Below are 17,503 nucleotides of genomic sequence, written 5' to 3' on the forward strand. Positions count from 1 at the left end.
ATTAATAATGATCAACCATAGGCAGATATACAGTGTAGAGTGTTTTGTAAAGCTTCATTTCCTGGTTCTTTCTCTACTTTCATAATTACAAAATATTCTGTGAGGATGTTGAATATCTTTGAATTTTTGATATAAAATTATATTTTTTGAAAGGAACTTAGTGCCTTAACTTGTATATTTAATGCATATTGTAAAAATTTGTGTACACTGTACTTCAAATTAGGTACATTTTTAGCCATATATGTTTCAAATGGTTGATGTAAGTTTAATATGCAGAGGAATACTTTGGTTAATTTAGCCATTTATACTAAATTTAAAATATTTCCATTTTCTTTTTTCTGTGGTACATTGCTGAATATTAAGATATATTATCTGGCTTCTGTAACAATGTTAGTGGTTCAGTACAATAGAATTTAGCAAACGAATAGTTCAACAGTCATTAACAATGTTGACGTTTTACTTCCAAGACATGCACTGTCGACTTCATCAAAGAGATTGTTCTCATGCCTATGCTCCATATCACTGTCACAATCCCCATCTTTACTTTTTACTGAAAGGTAACAAAATTTGCAAATCATAGTGGATCTGGAAGCCAAAAGGAAAATTACAATTTTTTGTGTATACTTTGTGTACTGAGAATTCTCTCTGTCATTCTGGCAAGTTGCACTGAGCTTTATGCTTTCCTCTACTTCGTGTTATTAGCTGCTTAGATCCTTGTGATGTTTCTTAATTACCATCCTATATGGAAAGAGGGAAATTAAGAAGAAGATAATGATGAAAAGAGGCATTTTTACAGGTTTTTTTCTCTTTTGTGGAAGTTCATCAGAAAATAATTTATATTTTAGGTTCTCTGGAAATTATCTTCTGCATTTAATACTGTATGCTTCTTATTAATGAGGAAAATAATATCAGTACAATAATACCAGCAACATTCAACGCCGTTTTGTAAAAGTAACTCCTTTTGCAGTCGCCTTGTGTTTGAAGCTACATTATGTTACACTAATTTTTGTTAAAATCAAACTTGATTTGAATGTAAAATATCAGTATGTTTAGTTTATCTCCATTTTTTTCATCTAATTCACTGTTTAAAATCCATTATTTCTAATCAACACCTTAAAGACAAGATACTACAAATATGTTAATGGTTAAGATATTTATTTTAAATTATCCTATTTAAAAAAAATGATTCTTCTTCTTCTCCCATTTCCAGTTTTCTAGGTCAGGTTATGAATCAAGGACCTCCACAGTTTTCTATCTCTCCACCATCCCCCCGGTCCACATTTTTCTGGGCATCCAGTTGCCCGTTGTCTTCCTTCTATTATTTTCTTCGTAAATACCCGCTTTGGAACGCTGTCCTCCTCCATTCTCATCATGTGTCCATACCATTTCAACTTACTTTTATCTATCCTCTCTTGCAGTTTAGGGAATCCAATTCTCTGTCTGATTTCCATGTTTCTGATTTTTATCCTTTTGTGACTTTCCAATTATTCCTCTAAGGAATTTCTTCTCGGCTGCTGAGATTCTGCTTTTATCGCGTTTTGTTGTTGTCCATGTCCCGCCACGTGTATCAGAATTGGTGTGTAATACATTGAGTACTGAATTTTCTTGCAGTTCTCTGGAACGTTCTGGTTCCACACTATACCTCTCACACATTGGTATAACTTAATGCCTTGTTGGGTTCTCTTTCCAATTTCTTCATTTATTTTCTTGTTTTCTACTAGTGTACTCCCCAAATATTTGAAGCTTGTCCCAACTTCCCTTTACTTCAGTATTCCCTCTTCCTTCTCTATCATCTCTCATCACTACCGTCTTACTCTTCTCCACACTTATCATCATTCCATATTCCTCTTATCTTCCGATTCCATCCAGTAACTTTTTCTTGTACTTCCACTTCATCTTCTTGCCATGTTACTATGTTGTCTGCAGAGGGTAAGGCCTCTTTGCCTCCCATTTTTTGTTGTACACTTGTGGATTTCATCCATGAGTGTGATGAAGAGTAGAGGGAGTAATACACTTCCCTGTCGAAGTCCAGTTTCTGCATTGAACCAGTCTTATCTTAGTTTTCACACTAACTACTTACATACTTTACGTCCATGACTTTGATCATTTGTATTTCTGGTCTGCCTACTTTTTTTTTTAAATCACTAAATCCTTCCTGAACTCCCAATTTTTCTCCATCATGTTCCTTAATGCAAGAATGAGATTAAAAGTTGGTACTTTTTGTAAATATTCAAATGTGGGTATGTTTTACTTTTCTCATAACAGTGTAGTTTGGTTCCCCTAAACCTTTAGCAACCACAGTAGAACTTTATTTATTTGGATCAATTGAAACTAGGGTTGATTCCAGTTAGTAAAAAAATTGGTTAACTGAAAATGTAAAAAATTGGTTAACTGAAAATGTAGGGAACATTAAAGAAAAAAAAAAAATGCAGAAAACTTCCTCTGTATTGAACCAACACCTACCACACATAAGTCACCTGTACAGTCTTCTTCTTGGAAAAATAACATGTAAGCTTCTCACTGTACTATACACCACAGCACGCTGAGTAAAACAACAACTCTGCATGTGATTCTCACATAAAATGAGTTTTTATTTACTAAACCATTTATTTTAAGTTTCAGCGCTCTCTCTCAGATTATCATGCAAGACCCTTTAACTTCATTTTATTTATTCGTTCCTCTATATTAGTCCTGGTTATTTTTAAAGGGACCAACTTAACAAGGTTGTGCTTTCCCTTTAATCACTTGGTTTATTTTTATGAACTGAAAAACTTGTGACATATGAGCTTGAACCCAGAATATTCAAGTTATGAATACGAATAAATATATTTGGTAGGGTGTGTATATAAACTTTACAAAATGCAACTCGTTTTGAGCTGACATGAATTTCCAGATATTATTCCAGAGAATTCTTAAATTGTCCAACTTAAAATCATGATCAGTTTCAACGAAATTCATAGTATTCATTATTTAAGTTGAAAATTAAAAGTGTTATGTCCCATGATTTCAAATAACTTTAGCACTTCAATATTTCATTAGGTTAGCTTTTAATTTGTTTCAAAGATTTTTGGGTATTTTTTCCAAACCAAGACAACTTTTCTCCTATGGAATTTTTATGTTCTATTAATTAACATGGAGTTCAAGTATGATGATATATTTTTTAAAGGATTGCATCAGTTAATATTTTTTACAATCAGTTAATATTGTTTGCAATCATCACTTTGGAAGTACACTTGTAAGTATTTGGAAAATCAGATTTGCTTTCAAAATAATTTTTTATACAATCCTAATTTTTTAGGGATCTGTCAACAGCTTTCTCTAAAAATTAACTTAGAATTCTGTAAAATTGTTGCCAATACAACAAAGGAATGGGTATCATTTTATATCCTTTACAAAGTTTCAGAGTTAGGTCTATACAATATTGCTTTCTACTGGATTCATTCCAATTGAAGTAACATGAATGTACTGGAAATAACTGTTATTTTATTTGAGACGTGTATTAATGAACCTATATCCACATTAATTTATATTTGAAATAAATAAATTAAATTTAGGGGAAGCTGGATAAAATAGATTATTATTATTATTATTATTATTATTATTATTATTATTATTATTATTATTATTATTATTATTATTATTATTATTTTCAAAATGAAGACACGGACAACATACATTTATATTACGGAGTGACAAGTCTATATGATGATGTATTGTCCATATAAATATAAATTTCAGTACATTGTTAAGTTTACATCACATGCTTTGATTTATTGTTCCTAGAAAATAGTTTTTTAAATAGCTCACTTTTTAAATTTCTTTTGCTATATCCTTTTGTTTTACAAGTAGCATTTAGAGACAATTCTTTGTAGGCTTCTGTAGTCAAAAGTATGATCATTTCTCTAACATAACTGCTCTGCAACTGAAAAGAACTTCAATCTATAAATTCAGTGCTAGATTTTCTCTGATTTATTCACTTTTTTATTTCTGTTGATAAATATCACAATAACTACTCTCATTTGTCCATTTTTCTCATATTGTGTGAATATGACAATCTTGACATTTTTGTTTCTTTTCCCACCCCTAGTTAGCCTGATAGTGGTTAGATATATCTTTGTATTTATGCCAACTGTAGTTTTAATAGTCTCCATCTGAAATATTGATAAAACAAAGATGCCAGTCTGTTTTTTATTCTAGTTATATTCTAGTTTTTAACTTTAGCATTACATGGAAAGGATGTACATAATACAGAACTGTCTAAAAATGTTGTTGCTGGTGAAGTATTTCTTCTGTATTCAGTTAAAATATCATTAATGACTTTTTAAACTGTGTATAATTATCTTAGGTTGGTAGCCGTGTATAATTCTTTGTATAATAAGCTGGTAATAAAGTTGTAATATTTCTTACTTTCTCTTGTAATTTCTACCTATCCAGAACATGTATAAAATAGAAAATTTTGCCATGTTCGTCTACTAAATTCTATTGTGGAAGAAAAGTGTAATCAACATCAATCATCTTTATCCATCTCTGGCTATGAACAAAAATTGTTACTTTTCATGCATTTTATTTACGCCAGTTGGGTTTGTTAAGGGCATGTTCATAAATTGCTCATTAAGCAGGAAGGTTGCTATATACTCTGACTGATGTTTAAAGCATTTATATGGTAGCTGGTGGAACAGTGTTCATTCCTTGGTAACTGCAACAATTTTTCTTCGTCATCATGATTACTTTTATCTTGTACAGTTCACTGCTAAAATTAATTCCTTGAATTATGTCACATTCTGTGAATAATTTTTCAAATAGACCACACTATGCCAAACAGAACAGTGTCATGTTGCCTCATCAGTAGGAACCTGAAAAAATCGCATTTGCGATAAATGCAAATTTTTTAATCTTGTACTGAATCCAAGCCTATGGTAATTCTAATGTGGAATAAAATCATTTTTTACACATGAATAGAAGTGCGACAAAATGCAAATTGTGACCCAAAATGCGAAATTAGTATGAATATGAGTTTTGGTGCAAATTCTGCAAAAATGTGCTATTTTACTGGCGAAAAACATATTCCAGCAAAACCGTTGGAAATACTCGAAATATGATGCATAAATCTTTCGACCGTTCCGATCGATGAAGAAAAGTAGCCGATTGATTGCTGCTTGCTGACTTTAATCGATATTTACAATGGGAATAGCAAGGGGGAACAAGATCTGTAACGATTATTATCGAAATGTAAACAGAGTGTCACGGAAATAACGAGATAGACGCAGCGTTGTTTTCCCGTTGTTCAAAATTGAAACTAGTGAAGAGTAGAAAGTCGAGGTAAGTGAGATTGAATCAAGGTGTTGTAAAGCTAATGCAGTGAGCTCGCAGTTGCGATCAGTAGTATTCTGTAAGAAGGAAGTCAGCTCCCAGACAAAACTATCTTTACATCGGTCTGTTTTCAGACCAACTTTGCTTTACGGGAGCGAAAGCTGGGTGGACGCAGGATATCTTATTCATAAGTTAGAGGTAATAGACATGAAAGTAGCAAGAATGATTGTTGGTACAAACAGGTGGGAACAATGGCAGGAGGGTACTCGGAATGAGGAGATAAAGGCTAATTTAGGAATGAACTCGATGGATGAAGCTGTACGCATAAACCTGCTTCGGTGGTGGGGTCATGTGAGGCGAATGGAGGAGGATAGGTTACCTAGGAGAATAATGGACTCTGTTATGGAGGGTAAGAGAAGTAGAGGGAGACCAAGACGACGATGGTTAGACTCGGTTTCTAACGATTTAAAGATAAGAGGTATAGAACTAAACAAGGCCACAACACTAGTTTCAAATCGAGGATTGTGGCAACGTTTAGTAAATTCTCAGAGGCTTGCAGACTGAACGCTGAAAGGCATAACAGTCTATAATAATAATGTATGTATGTTGTATCCAAAACATATAATTTTGAATAACACTGATAAATTAGATGAGCTTGAGAAATTGTTTGGAGTAACAGATCTCTCACGAAATGATATCTGGTCTGTTTACTGTTCTCTAAAACATGCAATTCAAACCCAGATGAAAGAAAGTGAAAAATGTGATTTCATGCTTGCATTAACTGCAGTTCATACAGAGTTCAGTATATTTGCTAAATGTCTTGAGTTGTTGTGGACCCCAGCGAACAATGCAGATAGCGAGCGCATGTTGTCTCATTACAACACAGTGGTTACAGACAGACGGTGCAATTAAAAAAATAAAAAGCAATGCCGAAGTACTGACTGTGCTTTCGTTTGAACAGTGAATTTGTATTGTGTGTGCACCAAGGACAATAATTGCACTCCATAAACTTGAAATCATTAAAATTAATAATACCATGCGATTATTTTAACTTTGTAAATAGATGCTTATTTTGGAAAAAAAATAGATGCTAATTTTGAAACAAATAGGTGCTAATTTTTTGGACCCCTACTCATCAGTATAAATTTTGAAAAATTTCTTTTAAGTAGTAAACCTTTATGGATGATTCATTTCCTTGAAGTTTAATTTCCCTGCTGGTAATACTTCCACTGATAGTTGTTATTGAAATATGAAATTTTGTAACAGGACTTTATAAGCTGAAATGTCTTGGTAATTAATGATTTAAAGGATTTGGTATTGGGTGTCTTCTTTCATGGAGATCATTTCAAAATGTATCTTTTTTTTAGAGTTTAGTCATTTAAGTATTATTTTTTAAATGAATACCTAGCCTATATGTCATTGCAAATCATACATAGAGAGATAGAAGCAAGAAAGGAATTTCCATCTGTGTTAGTCTTGTGTTTTTAATCTTTTACCACCTATTTTTATCTTTGTCTAATGTTTCTTCCCTTTTCCCATACTTATCTAACATTATTCCTATTTGACATTTCCCACATCAGTACTGAAGATCTGTCCTAAAGATGGTCCCTCAATGAATGTAGCAGCCCACCCTCCCGATGAAGCTGGGAGGCAGAAACAAGTTCATCGGGGCTTGAGAAGAGATGGATCTTGAAGAACTGAAATTGATGACAAAAGAGCCTTTCTATTTGAAAATGGAAGTGTATGAATATGTGGAGATGTCCTTGTCTCCTATTTCTGTTGCTTTCTCTTCCTACACTAAACTACCATTGTGTTTGTCCTATTCTTTGTCCCTTTCTAAACCAATGCTCCTCTGAGTATGTACAAACAAAAATTAATAAACGGTTTGAAAGCTAACATTGCTCTTCACCCAATATGTCATGAGTGTGAATGAAAGAATAACTCGTTCATACTCCGATAACTATAGGTTACACGTACAAAGACATATAAAGACAAAGAAGAAAAATAAATAAAGTATGCATCAGTAATATATATAATATACACACAATGCACACACAGCATCAGAAATAAAGTGTATCTCTCCTACATCCCAAATTACTCCGCAATGTTTTAACTTGTACTGGAGCTCTTTTTAAAATTAAAAATGCTCACCAAATCACTACATAATTATAGTTATTCACTAAGCGAAAACATTCTGGGAACAAAATTAGGGTAAGAATATAATAATCCTCATATTTATAATGCAACTTTTAAATCATGAACACAGGCTGGTACATGTTAATTCCAAGAGTAAACAAGATCACAGGAGCACGTGAACACCCACATTATTTCCATGACACTACATTATTTTAATACAGTAATTATTTTGCAGAAACAACACTTAAGTACCATTTTGCTGATCCAGTTATTAGTTTTAAATGTCTGTTTCCACTGTGTAAGCATTCAATTATAGCACTCCTACCAGATGATCACTGTTGAGGGTCAATGTTCCCTAATACTTATTGTATGCTCTTTGGTTGAGGCATTTACTCAGAATGTATAGACTCCTTGGATCAGCTGTGTATATGCATATGGCAGTAGTAGGATGTAACAGTTGTTGGATATGTGAACAGTTGGATGGTACTTGTACATGAGTTACGACGTAGTAAGCTGTGTACTAGAAGAGTGAACATGTACAGAGATGTTGGGATGTTGAATAAACCATTCTTTTAACTAGCATGTGATATTGTGGTTATGTTACTCCTCGCATAGACCGATAGTTCACCTACAATCTCAAGCCAGTGAAGACTATACTGACTGAACAAATGTCACGGGATAGCGGAGTACTGATGCGCAGGCGTGTTGTCTGCGCGCCACACACCCCCTGTGCCAGCGGCAGTTGTATAGGAGACCTTGTGGGCAGTGGCTGTGCATGTGAGCGGTGTAACATGGAACGTCGTCGTGAGCTGACACCGTTCGAACGGGGTATGGTGGTCGGTGCCCAACAGATGGGAAGTGCGATTTCGGAAGTGGTGCGGGAATTTGGCTTCACATGATCAACCATGTTCAAGGTGTATCGTGAATGGTTGAATGCGGGTGTCACCGTCCACAACAGATGAACGACCGGCCGTCCAGCCACCCTCGATGACCGTGACCGGTGACATCTGAGACGGATTGTCAATAGTGACAGACGGGCAACCATGCAACAAATCATGGCTCAGTTCAACACAGGCCATACTAGACACGTCTCCCAGTGAACAATCCATATAAACATGGGTTCTATGGGGTATGGGAGCTGGCGCCGCATACGGGCGCCACTGTTAACCCAACGTCATCGGGCACAAAGACGCACATTTGTCGCCAGTCACCAGGAATGGACACTGGAACAATGGCATAATGTGATATGGTCGGACGAATCGCGATTTCAACTGCACGCTGCCGATGGGAGGCACCGTGTATGGCAGAGACCACATGAAGTGATGGATTCCGCCTGCCTCGAAGGTGTGGTCCAGGGTGCTGGTGTCTCTGTTATGGTCTGGGGTGCATTTTCCTGGTATGGAATGGCCCCCCTAGTTGTTCTGGAAGAGACTTTGAATGGTTCACGGTATGTTGAGCTGCTCGGAGACCATCTCCACCCTTGTTTGGCCTTCCAGCGCCCAGACGGTTCTGCAGTGTTTCAAGATAACGCGCCGCCACATCGCTCCCACGTCGCTCGGGAATAGTTCGAGGTACATGCAGCGGAGGTCCAACGACTGCCCTGGCCACCCAGGAGCCCCGATATGAACCCTATCGAGCATATCTTGGATGTCCTGGAACGCAGGCTCCGTGCCATGGATCCTGCACCCACGAACAGACCAGTATTAGCGGCTGCTCTGCAAACGATTTGGGGTCAGCTGCGTCCAGAGGACTACCAGGGACTTGTCGACTCGCTTCCATGGCGTTGTAACCGTCCAGGCTTCTCCAGCCCTACTAATTTAATATAATGTCATTTTACGCGATATCATTTGATATCAAGTTTATCCGCCATCGGCAATTATTTGTAATAACATATTTATTCAACGTCAATCATTTGTAATCAAGGCTTTTTGGAATCATATTGTATATATAATAACATCGTTTTAGTATTTAAATTATTATATTATGTAGGATAGGAATTCATTATGTTGTAAATACGGTCAATATGTTGAGACATAGTTGTTTTCATTTCATCTCATGTTTGTGTATACGGAGGGTTATTCTTGAAGCTTGGGATTTTGCGTTAGTCATGGGTTTCTTTTATGACCAAGGCTAGTAAACAGCAACCCATGCGCGAGGCTTGCATGCTGGTCAGCAGTATCATCGCCACGCCTTCTGGACTTGTCGAGGAAGAGAAGGGGAGTTGATGCTTCGATCTATCGAATCAGATACTTCGTTGTATATGAGTTTTGAGATTGAACTGTTACCAAGAGTGGGGGTGAGCCCGGATATATACTGATTCTCAACACGAGAACGGGACCTTAGGACCTTACAGCCTAACGACGTGAACTCCATCACTAGTACTTCTACTGTGAACATCTACTTTGAACGACGTGATTTGATTTTTGAAACAGTGTGTGGTCGCTCCGCGACAGAGTTATTTTTGTACAATGTGTTGTCACTTCGATACAGTACTTAGTTGCGGTAATGTTATCGGATCTGCGTGAAACGAAACAAGCTTATGGCTTGTGTGATATTCAGTAAATATTGTGGACGAAGAACTATGTTTAGTTCAAGTCTACGGAATTTTGGTACAAGTCTGTACCGTATAAATAGTATAGCTCAGTTGGTTTGAGATTTCTACTAATATGGAAAAATTCATATCTCTGAATTTTCTCCTCATACGATCAACGCTGATCAGTTATTACAAGTATAGGGCCAATGTCTAATTTAAAGACTAGGCAAGTAGGGAGTGTTAGTCCAGATAGCCCGTACCATATCAGAGAAGGAAGGAAGGATGTCCATGGAGCAAAGTCTACATCGAGAAGAAGAGAATGAGTAACCATGGAAACCAGATGTCAACGAAAGCTGCATTTGGTGAGCTTCAATTAGATAAAGCAAGCAATAGTAAATTCAGTAAATTATAAATTCCTCCACGCTTTAAGGAAACTTTTCCGATTCATCTCATTTTTTTTGTATAATAAATTCATTTGTATTGTATATTGCGTTAATTTTCCTTCTTAAGCGATACTTAATGGTTAATTATTTAAAATCCTACCCCTGTGATTTAAGTATAAGTCTCTATGCTAGTAAATATAAATTTTGGTTTACAGTTTTATTTAAAACTGTAACCATGGCACCCAAACATTACATAGAGAAATGGGGAACCATGGAATGTTAATTGTTTCTATTTGCGTGGCAATTTGCGGGCAAGCCACAAATAGTTTATTTAATATTCATGTGTCCCAAGATAATAACTTTCATCTCCCCAAGTGTCTTGACGAGGGGAACAGTTACAGCGTCTCACTGCAGTTCGTAGGGCCAGAGGAGGCCCCACACGCTATTAGGTGACTATCCCATGACATTTGCTAAGTCAGTGTACAAAGTTTGGCAGGCGCAGTGCTGCCTGCATGGGAATTCGGAGCACAGATTTTGTGATCGTGGCTTGTAGTGGTACAAATTCTCATGAACCCCAAAAGAGGGCAGCATTTGTCACTGTCATGGCTATGTGCTATATGACCAGACTTATGAGTCAAAGCTTATGTTGTCTGCTGACACTAGGAGCATTGTAGCCAAACAACATGAGCAATGGTAGTTGCAGTAGGTTTAAATACATTTTTTTAAATTAATTTTTACAATTTGTTTTACGTCATAGTGACACAGATAGATCTTACGGTGACGATGGGATGGGGGAAAGGCTTAGGAGTGGGAAGGAAGCAGCCATGGCCTTAATTAAGGTGCTGCCGGGCTGAGTGGCTCAGACGGTTGAGGCGCTGGCCTCCTGACTCCAACTTGGCAGGTTCGATCCTGGCTCAGTCCGGTGGTATTTGAAGGTGCTCAAATATGTCAGCCTCGTGTCGGTAGATTTACTGGCACGTGAAAGAACTCCTGAGGGACTAAATTCCGGCACCTCGGAGTCTCCAAAAACCGTAAAAGAGTAGTTAGTGGGACGTAAAGCAAATAGCATTATTATTATTATTATTATTATTATTATTATTATTATTATTATTATTATTATTATTATTATTATTATTGTTATTATTAATTAAGGTGCAGCCCCAGTGGGGTTGGAACCCACTATCTCCCGGATGCAAGCTCACAGCTGCGCACCTCTAACTGCACGGCCAACTCGCCCGGTCACATTTAAAATCATTAGTTGCAGGATTTGTTGTGTTGTTTATTTAATTTGTTTTTTCTTCCACTCTTTCAGCAATCTGGGTTTATTTTACTACATTTGGATATAAGGTAGTTTTGTTTGTTCTTCATTGGTCAAGTTTATAGAAGGTTGGCATTGTATATAGTGTTGGGTACTGTTCCCAACCGTTACAGTTTTCCACCAAGCATCACATTGGTACTATTGTTAGTGAATTCTACAGTTTAAAAGAAAAAAGAAAACATACTACGTGATTTCATGAAATAGCCTATTATTGTAAGATAGGAATATTAACTATTCCAATTATTCTGAAAATATTAGGTTAACACTTGTGCATTCTTTTTAGCAACTTGGTCTTAAGTTGGTATGCACAAACAGCATGGCAGTCACGGTCAACAGAAGTTGACATGGATTATTTATTAGTATCTCATGATATTACCAACATGTGTTCAAACATTCTAACGAGAGAAACAGTGGAGCTCATGGGGTGGGGAGTTAAACAGGAATAAATTAAACCATAAGTTTATTGAAATTAGTGTTACAAATTGCTTGCTGCCATTTCTTGATGGATACAGTACTTTTGTATCCATCTCTTGGCACAGGCCAGAGTAAAGTGTAGCTTTCACCGAAGTCCCAGTCTCATCCATGGCTGTGACAATATGGAAGCTGCTGGGGTATGGGTGGTGCTGAGTAATGGCATTCAGAGCACGACTAGTGCATCTGAGTGTTATGAAAGGTGTTGCTCATAGGGTCAGTCGTGCTGCAATAGCACTTTCTGACCCAGTGAGGAAAGCAATGGCAAACTACCTCACTCCTCGTCTTGCCTAGTACGCCTCATTTTGGTGCTGCCATTGGTTTTTGCTGTTTCCTTATAACCGCATAACCTTTGGTGGTGCTATTTGAGGATCCAACCAGCCTCTAGGCTGATGACCTAACAGACAGACAGTGTTACAAAATAATTATTTTACTTTTCAGGGAAAAATTTACCAACAAGATACAAGACTTGCAATGGGAGGTGCTGCAAGAGGCAGCAGGTATTTCCTCCCAAAAGTTGACGTGCAACTTTTATATGTTGCTAGAAAAACTTGTTAAATTTACGATGGATAAGGAAAACGATTACAAATTAAATTTTTTGGATCTTACTTTATCAAAGGATGAAAATGGTATCAAATTTTAATATTTTCAAAAAACTGATGCAGTGTCATTCAGCAGCACACAGGCAAACTGCATTGTTAATAGAATGTTAAATATCCCAATGGATGATGAAAAAAGAATCAGAAAAACAACTAATAAAATATACAGCAAGATCGAATGGTTACAACCCAAAAAATTATAGATAAAATTATTCACATTCACTAAAAGTATAAGAAAAACAAATTAATAAACAATACGCAACATTCACGTACTTTGGAAATGATATAGATTCATTGAATGAATCAACGACTTCCCGCAATTATGGGTTGCCACAATTGATAAAGTATAGCATATCAGGATACAGAAATGTTTACCTTACATTATCGCTAGCATTTTCAGGAAGTTCAATGTAAATCTAGCTTTTAGAACTAATACCATTGCTGGGCTGAGTGGCTCAGACGGTCCACTGGGTAGACCAATCCAAGGGCAGTAATCCTAAGTGTAGAGTCTGAAGAACCGCATGTTGTACCACATAGTTCCTTCAGGATATTGTTTCTGGTTCTAAGCTTGGCGGCTGTTTTATAAAGGTGTTCTTTGAAGCTTAAAGTCCTATCTAAACTAACTCCCAGATACTTGGGATATTTCTGGACATCAGAGGTAAATGCAAAAACTACAATTTTGAGGTTGACTTGTTTTGGCCATGCCTTTTTATGGGTACACTGTTGTAAGTGCAAAGAGAAAGCAGTGATAAACAATGGTAAATGATTATACAGCAGTTCAACCTTATGCAGTTTGCCACACTCTCGATCGTATTGACTCTTCTGATAGTTTCCCATGGTCAGAACTGCAGTTTCGGCTTGCCTTGGAAAGGTAAAGTAAAGCCCTCCTGTAAAGTTAGTGAAATGTCACTTACCTCAGATGTCCAGATTTATTATGTGAATGTAATCTATTTTCAAAGTAGACATGCAGTTCTCTATTGGCCAGTTTGTTGTTAAGATAGAAAGAGGGTACTTCCTTCTTGACAACACTAGGCTGTAACCTCCAGTTATGAAAATGTTTGCTGATAGTTTTCAGGTCCTTGGTTAGTGTGTCCTCTGTAACTTGTAAGACTATGACTGATAAAGGGCCCAGTCTTCAGTATATCCAAACTCTCTGGATATAGTTTTTGTCATATGTGCTATATATAGATTAAACAAGACGGGAGCCAGAACAGAACCTTGTGAAAGACCGTTATTAAGCTTCCCCTGTGAGCTAATCTCGTTACTCGTTATAACATGGAAGCTTTTATTGCTGAGCGTATTATTTATGAGAGATCCAATTCTTAAGTAGAGAATAATCCGTAGGAGTTTGAACATCAATCCTTGTCTTCACACAGTATTGTATGCTGCTATAAATCAGTGAAGGATATTGAAGATCATACAAAGCAACGCAATGGTTTGAGGTTTATCGCTTGATTTCTGTGGTTTAAGGATTGCAATAATTTTTGTTCTTCTTAGCTCGTATATTGCCTGATTTGAGAATGTCTGTATAAAACTCAGCTGGCCATTTTCATACATATTTTCTAAAGTTGAGCAGGAATTTTGGATGAATACTATGAAAATCTGTTGCCTTTTCTGCTTTCATATCTTTAGGGCTATTGTTATTTCTTCTGGCATGAAAGGGGTTGAATATTCAGAATTTGAGGAACTTGGTGATTTAAGCACATTTAGTTCCTTCTTAACCTTGATTGTATTTTGCTTATTTTGTGGGGCTCATTAGCTGTCACTTTTCAGTATTCCTGTAGAACCACCACAGTTAACGTAGCACTCACGGTGCATATAATCCCTACTGTACTTCGCCCCTATTTCATGCCGTTGCCTATCTCCCTTGACGTAGATGAGGGCTTGGACTTATGAACGAAGCCTGAAATTCCAGATTTTATTACATTCAGCACGATCAGCATTATTTACACAATAGATGAATTGCGTGATGATCAAATCTAGTTTTACATTGTATATTTCATCAATTCTTTGCACGTCCCGGGCACTCTTCTAATTGTTTTCCTCACATAGTTGCCAGTAGTAATGTTCAAAAAATAATCTGATAATAAAGCATCTAATCTGCTTCCTTGTTACAACATGGAAACTGTTTGTAGTATGCTGCATTGACTGTATCTTTAAATTCTCAAAGGGTAGTTCCAGAATCCTTCAGGGTTGCAGTTAGATGGAGAGAAATAAGGTATGAGTACATATTTTGAATGTATGTGTAGAGAAATTAGGTAGATTTTTTCAAAAATGTTTGTGGAAGTTTACTTTTAATTCTATCTGCTGTTTTCATGTTAGGGATGATCAAACGTTCAAAAGTAATCTTCTTTCTGGGGTGTTAGTCTACCTCCAGCTGAATTCTTGGGTGAAGGAGGATCGATTTTAGGTCATTGAGGAAGAAAATTTTCATATGAACTAAACAAGAGCACCTGCATTGATTTCAGAATCATCTTATGCAATTTTAACTATAAAAAAGCTAGGTAATCACTGTAATAAGAGACAAAAAGATAGATGAGTACGGGTAGTATAAGACTAGGAACACAGTACAAACACAAAAGGAAAGAAAGAACCCAAAGGGATAATATAAGTAATAAAAGGAAGAAATTACAGCAAATCAAGTCACACATAGAAAGGCAGGAATATCAAAAGGAACACATAATAGCATAAACACAATGACAGGTCAGTGTACTAAGAGGTAGAAATAGAAAGAAAATATGCTACTACATTAAAATATTACAATGACGAACTGTTTGGTACCTTTTTAATTTGACAGTTTCGTTGTCTACAGTTTCCAGAGAAATGGTCTTTCATTCTAAATAATTTATAATTGCTTATCGATTATTTGAATGCAAGTGATTGTTCACAAGGTTTTCAAGATTGATTTTGATCCTTTACTTACATAATTTGACCACCGCATACTAGTCAAAAATGACAATTTTTTACCTATTGAAGTAAATGTTATTCAAGGTCAAACCCAGGACTCTCAAGGTTTGAACTCGAATGCAAAAGCATAACATGATCTTTTTAAAGTGTTCAGAGTGTTGCTTGAATAGTGGCTATCAGGATTTTAACTCGTGATTACAAGAAGTTTTATGTTTCATTTTAGCTGCAACTTGTATTATTTTAACTATGTCTCCAAGTGTAATGTTATAATGAGTTGCGTATTTTTATATGTATATACAAATGTATAAATGCCTGTTCCCAAGATTGGCTGAAGATGATGCATATCAGCGTCGAAACTAGTACCAAGTAAAATGTTATAATCAGCATAACATTTTTTGTATTGAAAAGGTGGATCTTTTAAGTTTACTTCTCTGTTAAAATTGCTTTGTGTATTCAGAATGGCTTTTCCAGAATGTTCTATAATCTCATTTAAAAGAGTGGAAAAAGCAATCTGAGAAGATAAAAATGATATAAGAGCATACTAAGATCATATATGAAGTAGTGCCAAATTAACGTTGGCAAGGAGAAATGAAGTGTTTGAGCCAGTCTGTCGATGGTTTGTTCGTGAGGGTGCACGACATTTTGAGCAATGTTGACTAAGCCACAGGTGTGATAAGAGCATTATTTACACAATGCATTTACACCTGCATTGATTTCAGAATCATCTTATGCAATTTTAACTATAAGAAAGCTAGGTAAACACTGTAATAAGAAAGAGACAAAAAGATAGATGAGTACGGGTAGTATAAGACTAGGAACACAGTACAAACACTAAAGGAGAGAGCATATTTGTCTCTGGTGAGACCTCAACTTGAGTATGGTTCCAGTGTATGGGATCCTTACCAGGATTACTTGATTCAGGAACTGGAAAAAATCCAAAGAAAAGCAGCTCGATTTGTTCTGGGCGATTTCTGACAAAAGAGTAGCGTTACAAAAATGTTACAAAGTTTGGGCAGGGAAGACTTGGGAGAAAGGAGACGAGCTGCTCGACTAAGTGGTATGTTCCGAGCTGTCAGTGGAGAGATGGCGTGGGAGGACATCAGTAGACGAATAAGTTTGGATGGTGTTTTTAAAAATAGGAAAGATCACAATATGAAGATAAAGTTGGAATTCAAGAGGACAAATTGGGGCAAATATTCGTTTATAGGAAGGGGAGTTAGGGATTGGAATAACTTACCAAGGGAGATGTTCAATAAATTTCCAATTTCTTTGCAATCATTTAAGAAAAGGCTAGGAAAACAACAGATAGGGAATCTGCCACCAGGGCGACTGCCCTAAATGCAGATCAGTAGTAGTGATTGATTGATTGATTGATTGATTGATTGATTGATTGATTGATTGATTGATTGATTGATTGATTGATTGATTGATTGACTGTAGAAAAGAACAAATCGGAGAAAAGTTTAAAAACAGAAAAGCCAGATATGTAGAAAAGAACAAATCGGAGAAAAGTTTTAAAAACAGAAAAGCCAGATATGGTGGTGGTGGTAATAATTTTAACATGCCTTCAACATCTGTAGCTGGATTTAATCCCAGCAGTGGGTCGACAATATAGGGGGCTTTGTGTGAGATACCTTAATCAGAAGATTTACTAACACACTGTTGTAATTAATATTTTTCATTTGATGGACTGCAACAGAGATATAGTCCAGTTTAGTTACCAGATAGGCAGTGTATTGGACCACAAAGTGCACATACTGTATGTCTCAGATCAGGCCAATTTTAAACAGAACGCAAATCTTACTTGGTTGTTTTCCCGGGTTGAACCGTGTTGTTGTCTTCTGTA

General features: G+C 36.3%; 1 protein-coding gene across 2 annotated transcripts in view; it reads left to right on the top strand.

Annotated features, from left to right (window-relative positions):
* lqfR (clathrin interactor lqfR) overlaps window positions 1-17,503 on the top strand; it is a 285,249-nt gene that overhangs the window by 208,259 nt on the left and 59,487 nt on the right. Inside the window, exon 11 of one of the 2 annotated variants that reach the window (XM_067151381.2) lies at window positions 6,891-7,290. The exons of the other annotated variant lie outside the window; for it this stretch is intronic. Coding sequence (XP_067007482.2) covers window positions 6,891-7,003 — 113 coding nt within the window. The 3' untranslated portion in view covers window positions 7,004-7,290. Of the gene's footprint in view, window positions 1-6,890; window positions 7,291-17,503 lie in introns of those variants that run through there. 2 annotated transcript variants of the gene reach the window in all.

Source organism: Anabrus simplex, chromosome 7 (genome assembly GCF_040414725.1).
Source record: "Anabrus simplex isolate iqAnaSimp1 chromosome 7, ASM4041472v1, whole genome shotgun sequence".
NCBI lineage: Eukaryota > Metazoa > Arthropoda > Insecta > Orthoptera > Tettigoniidae > Anabrus > Anabrus simplex.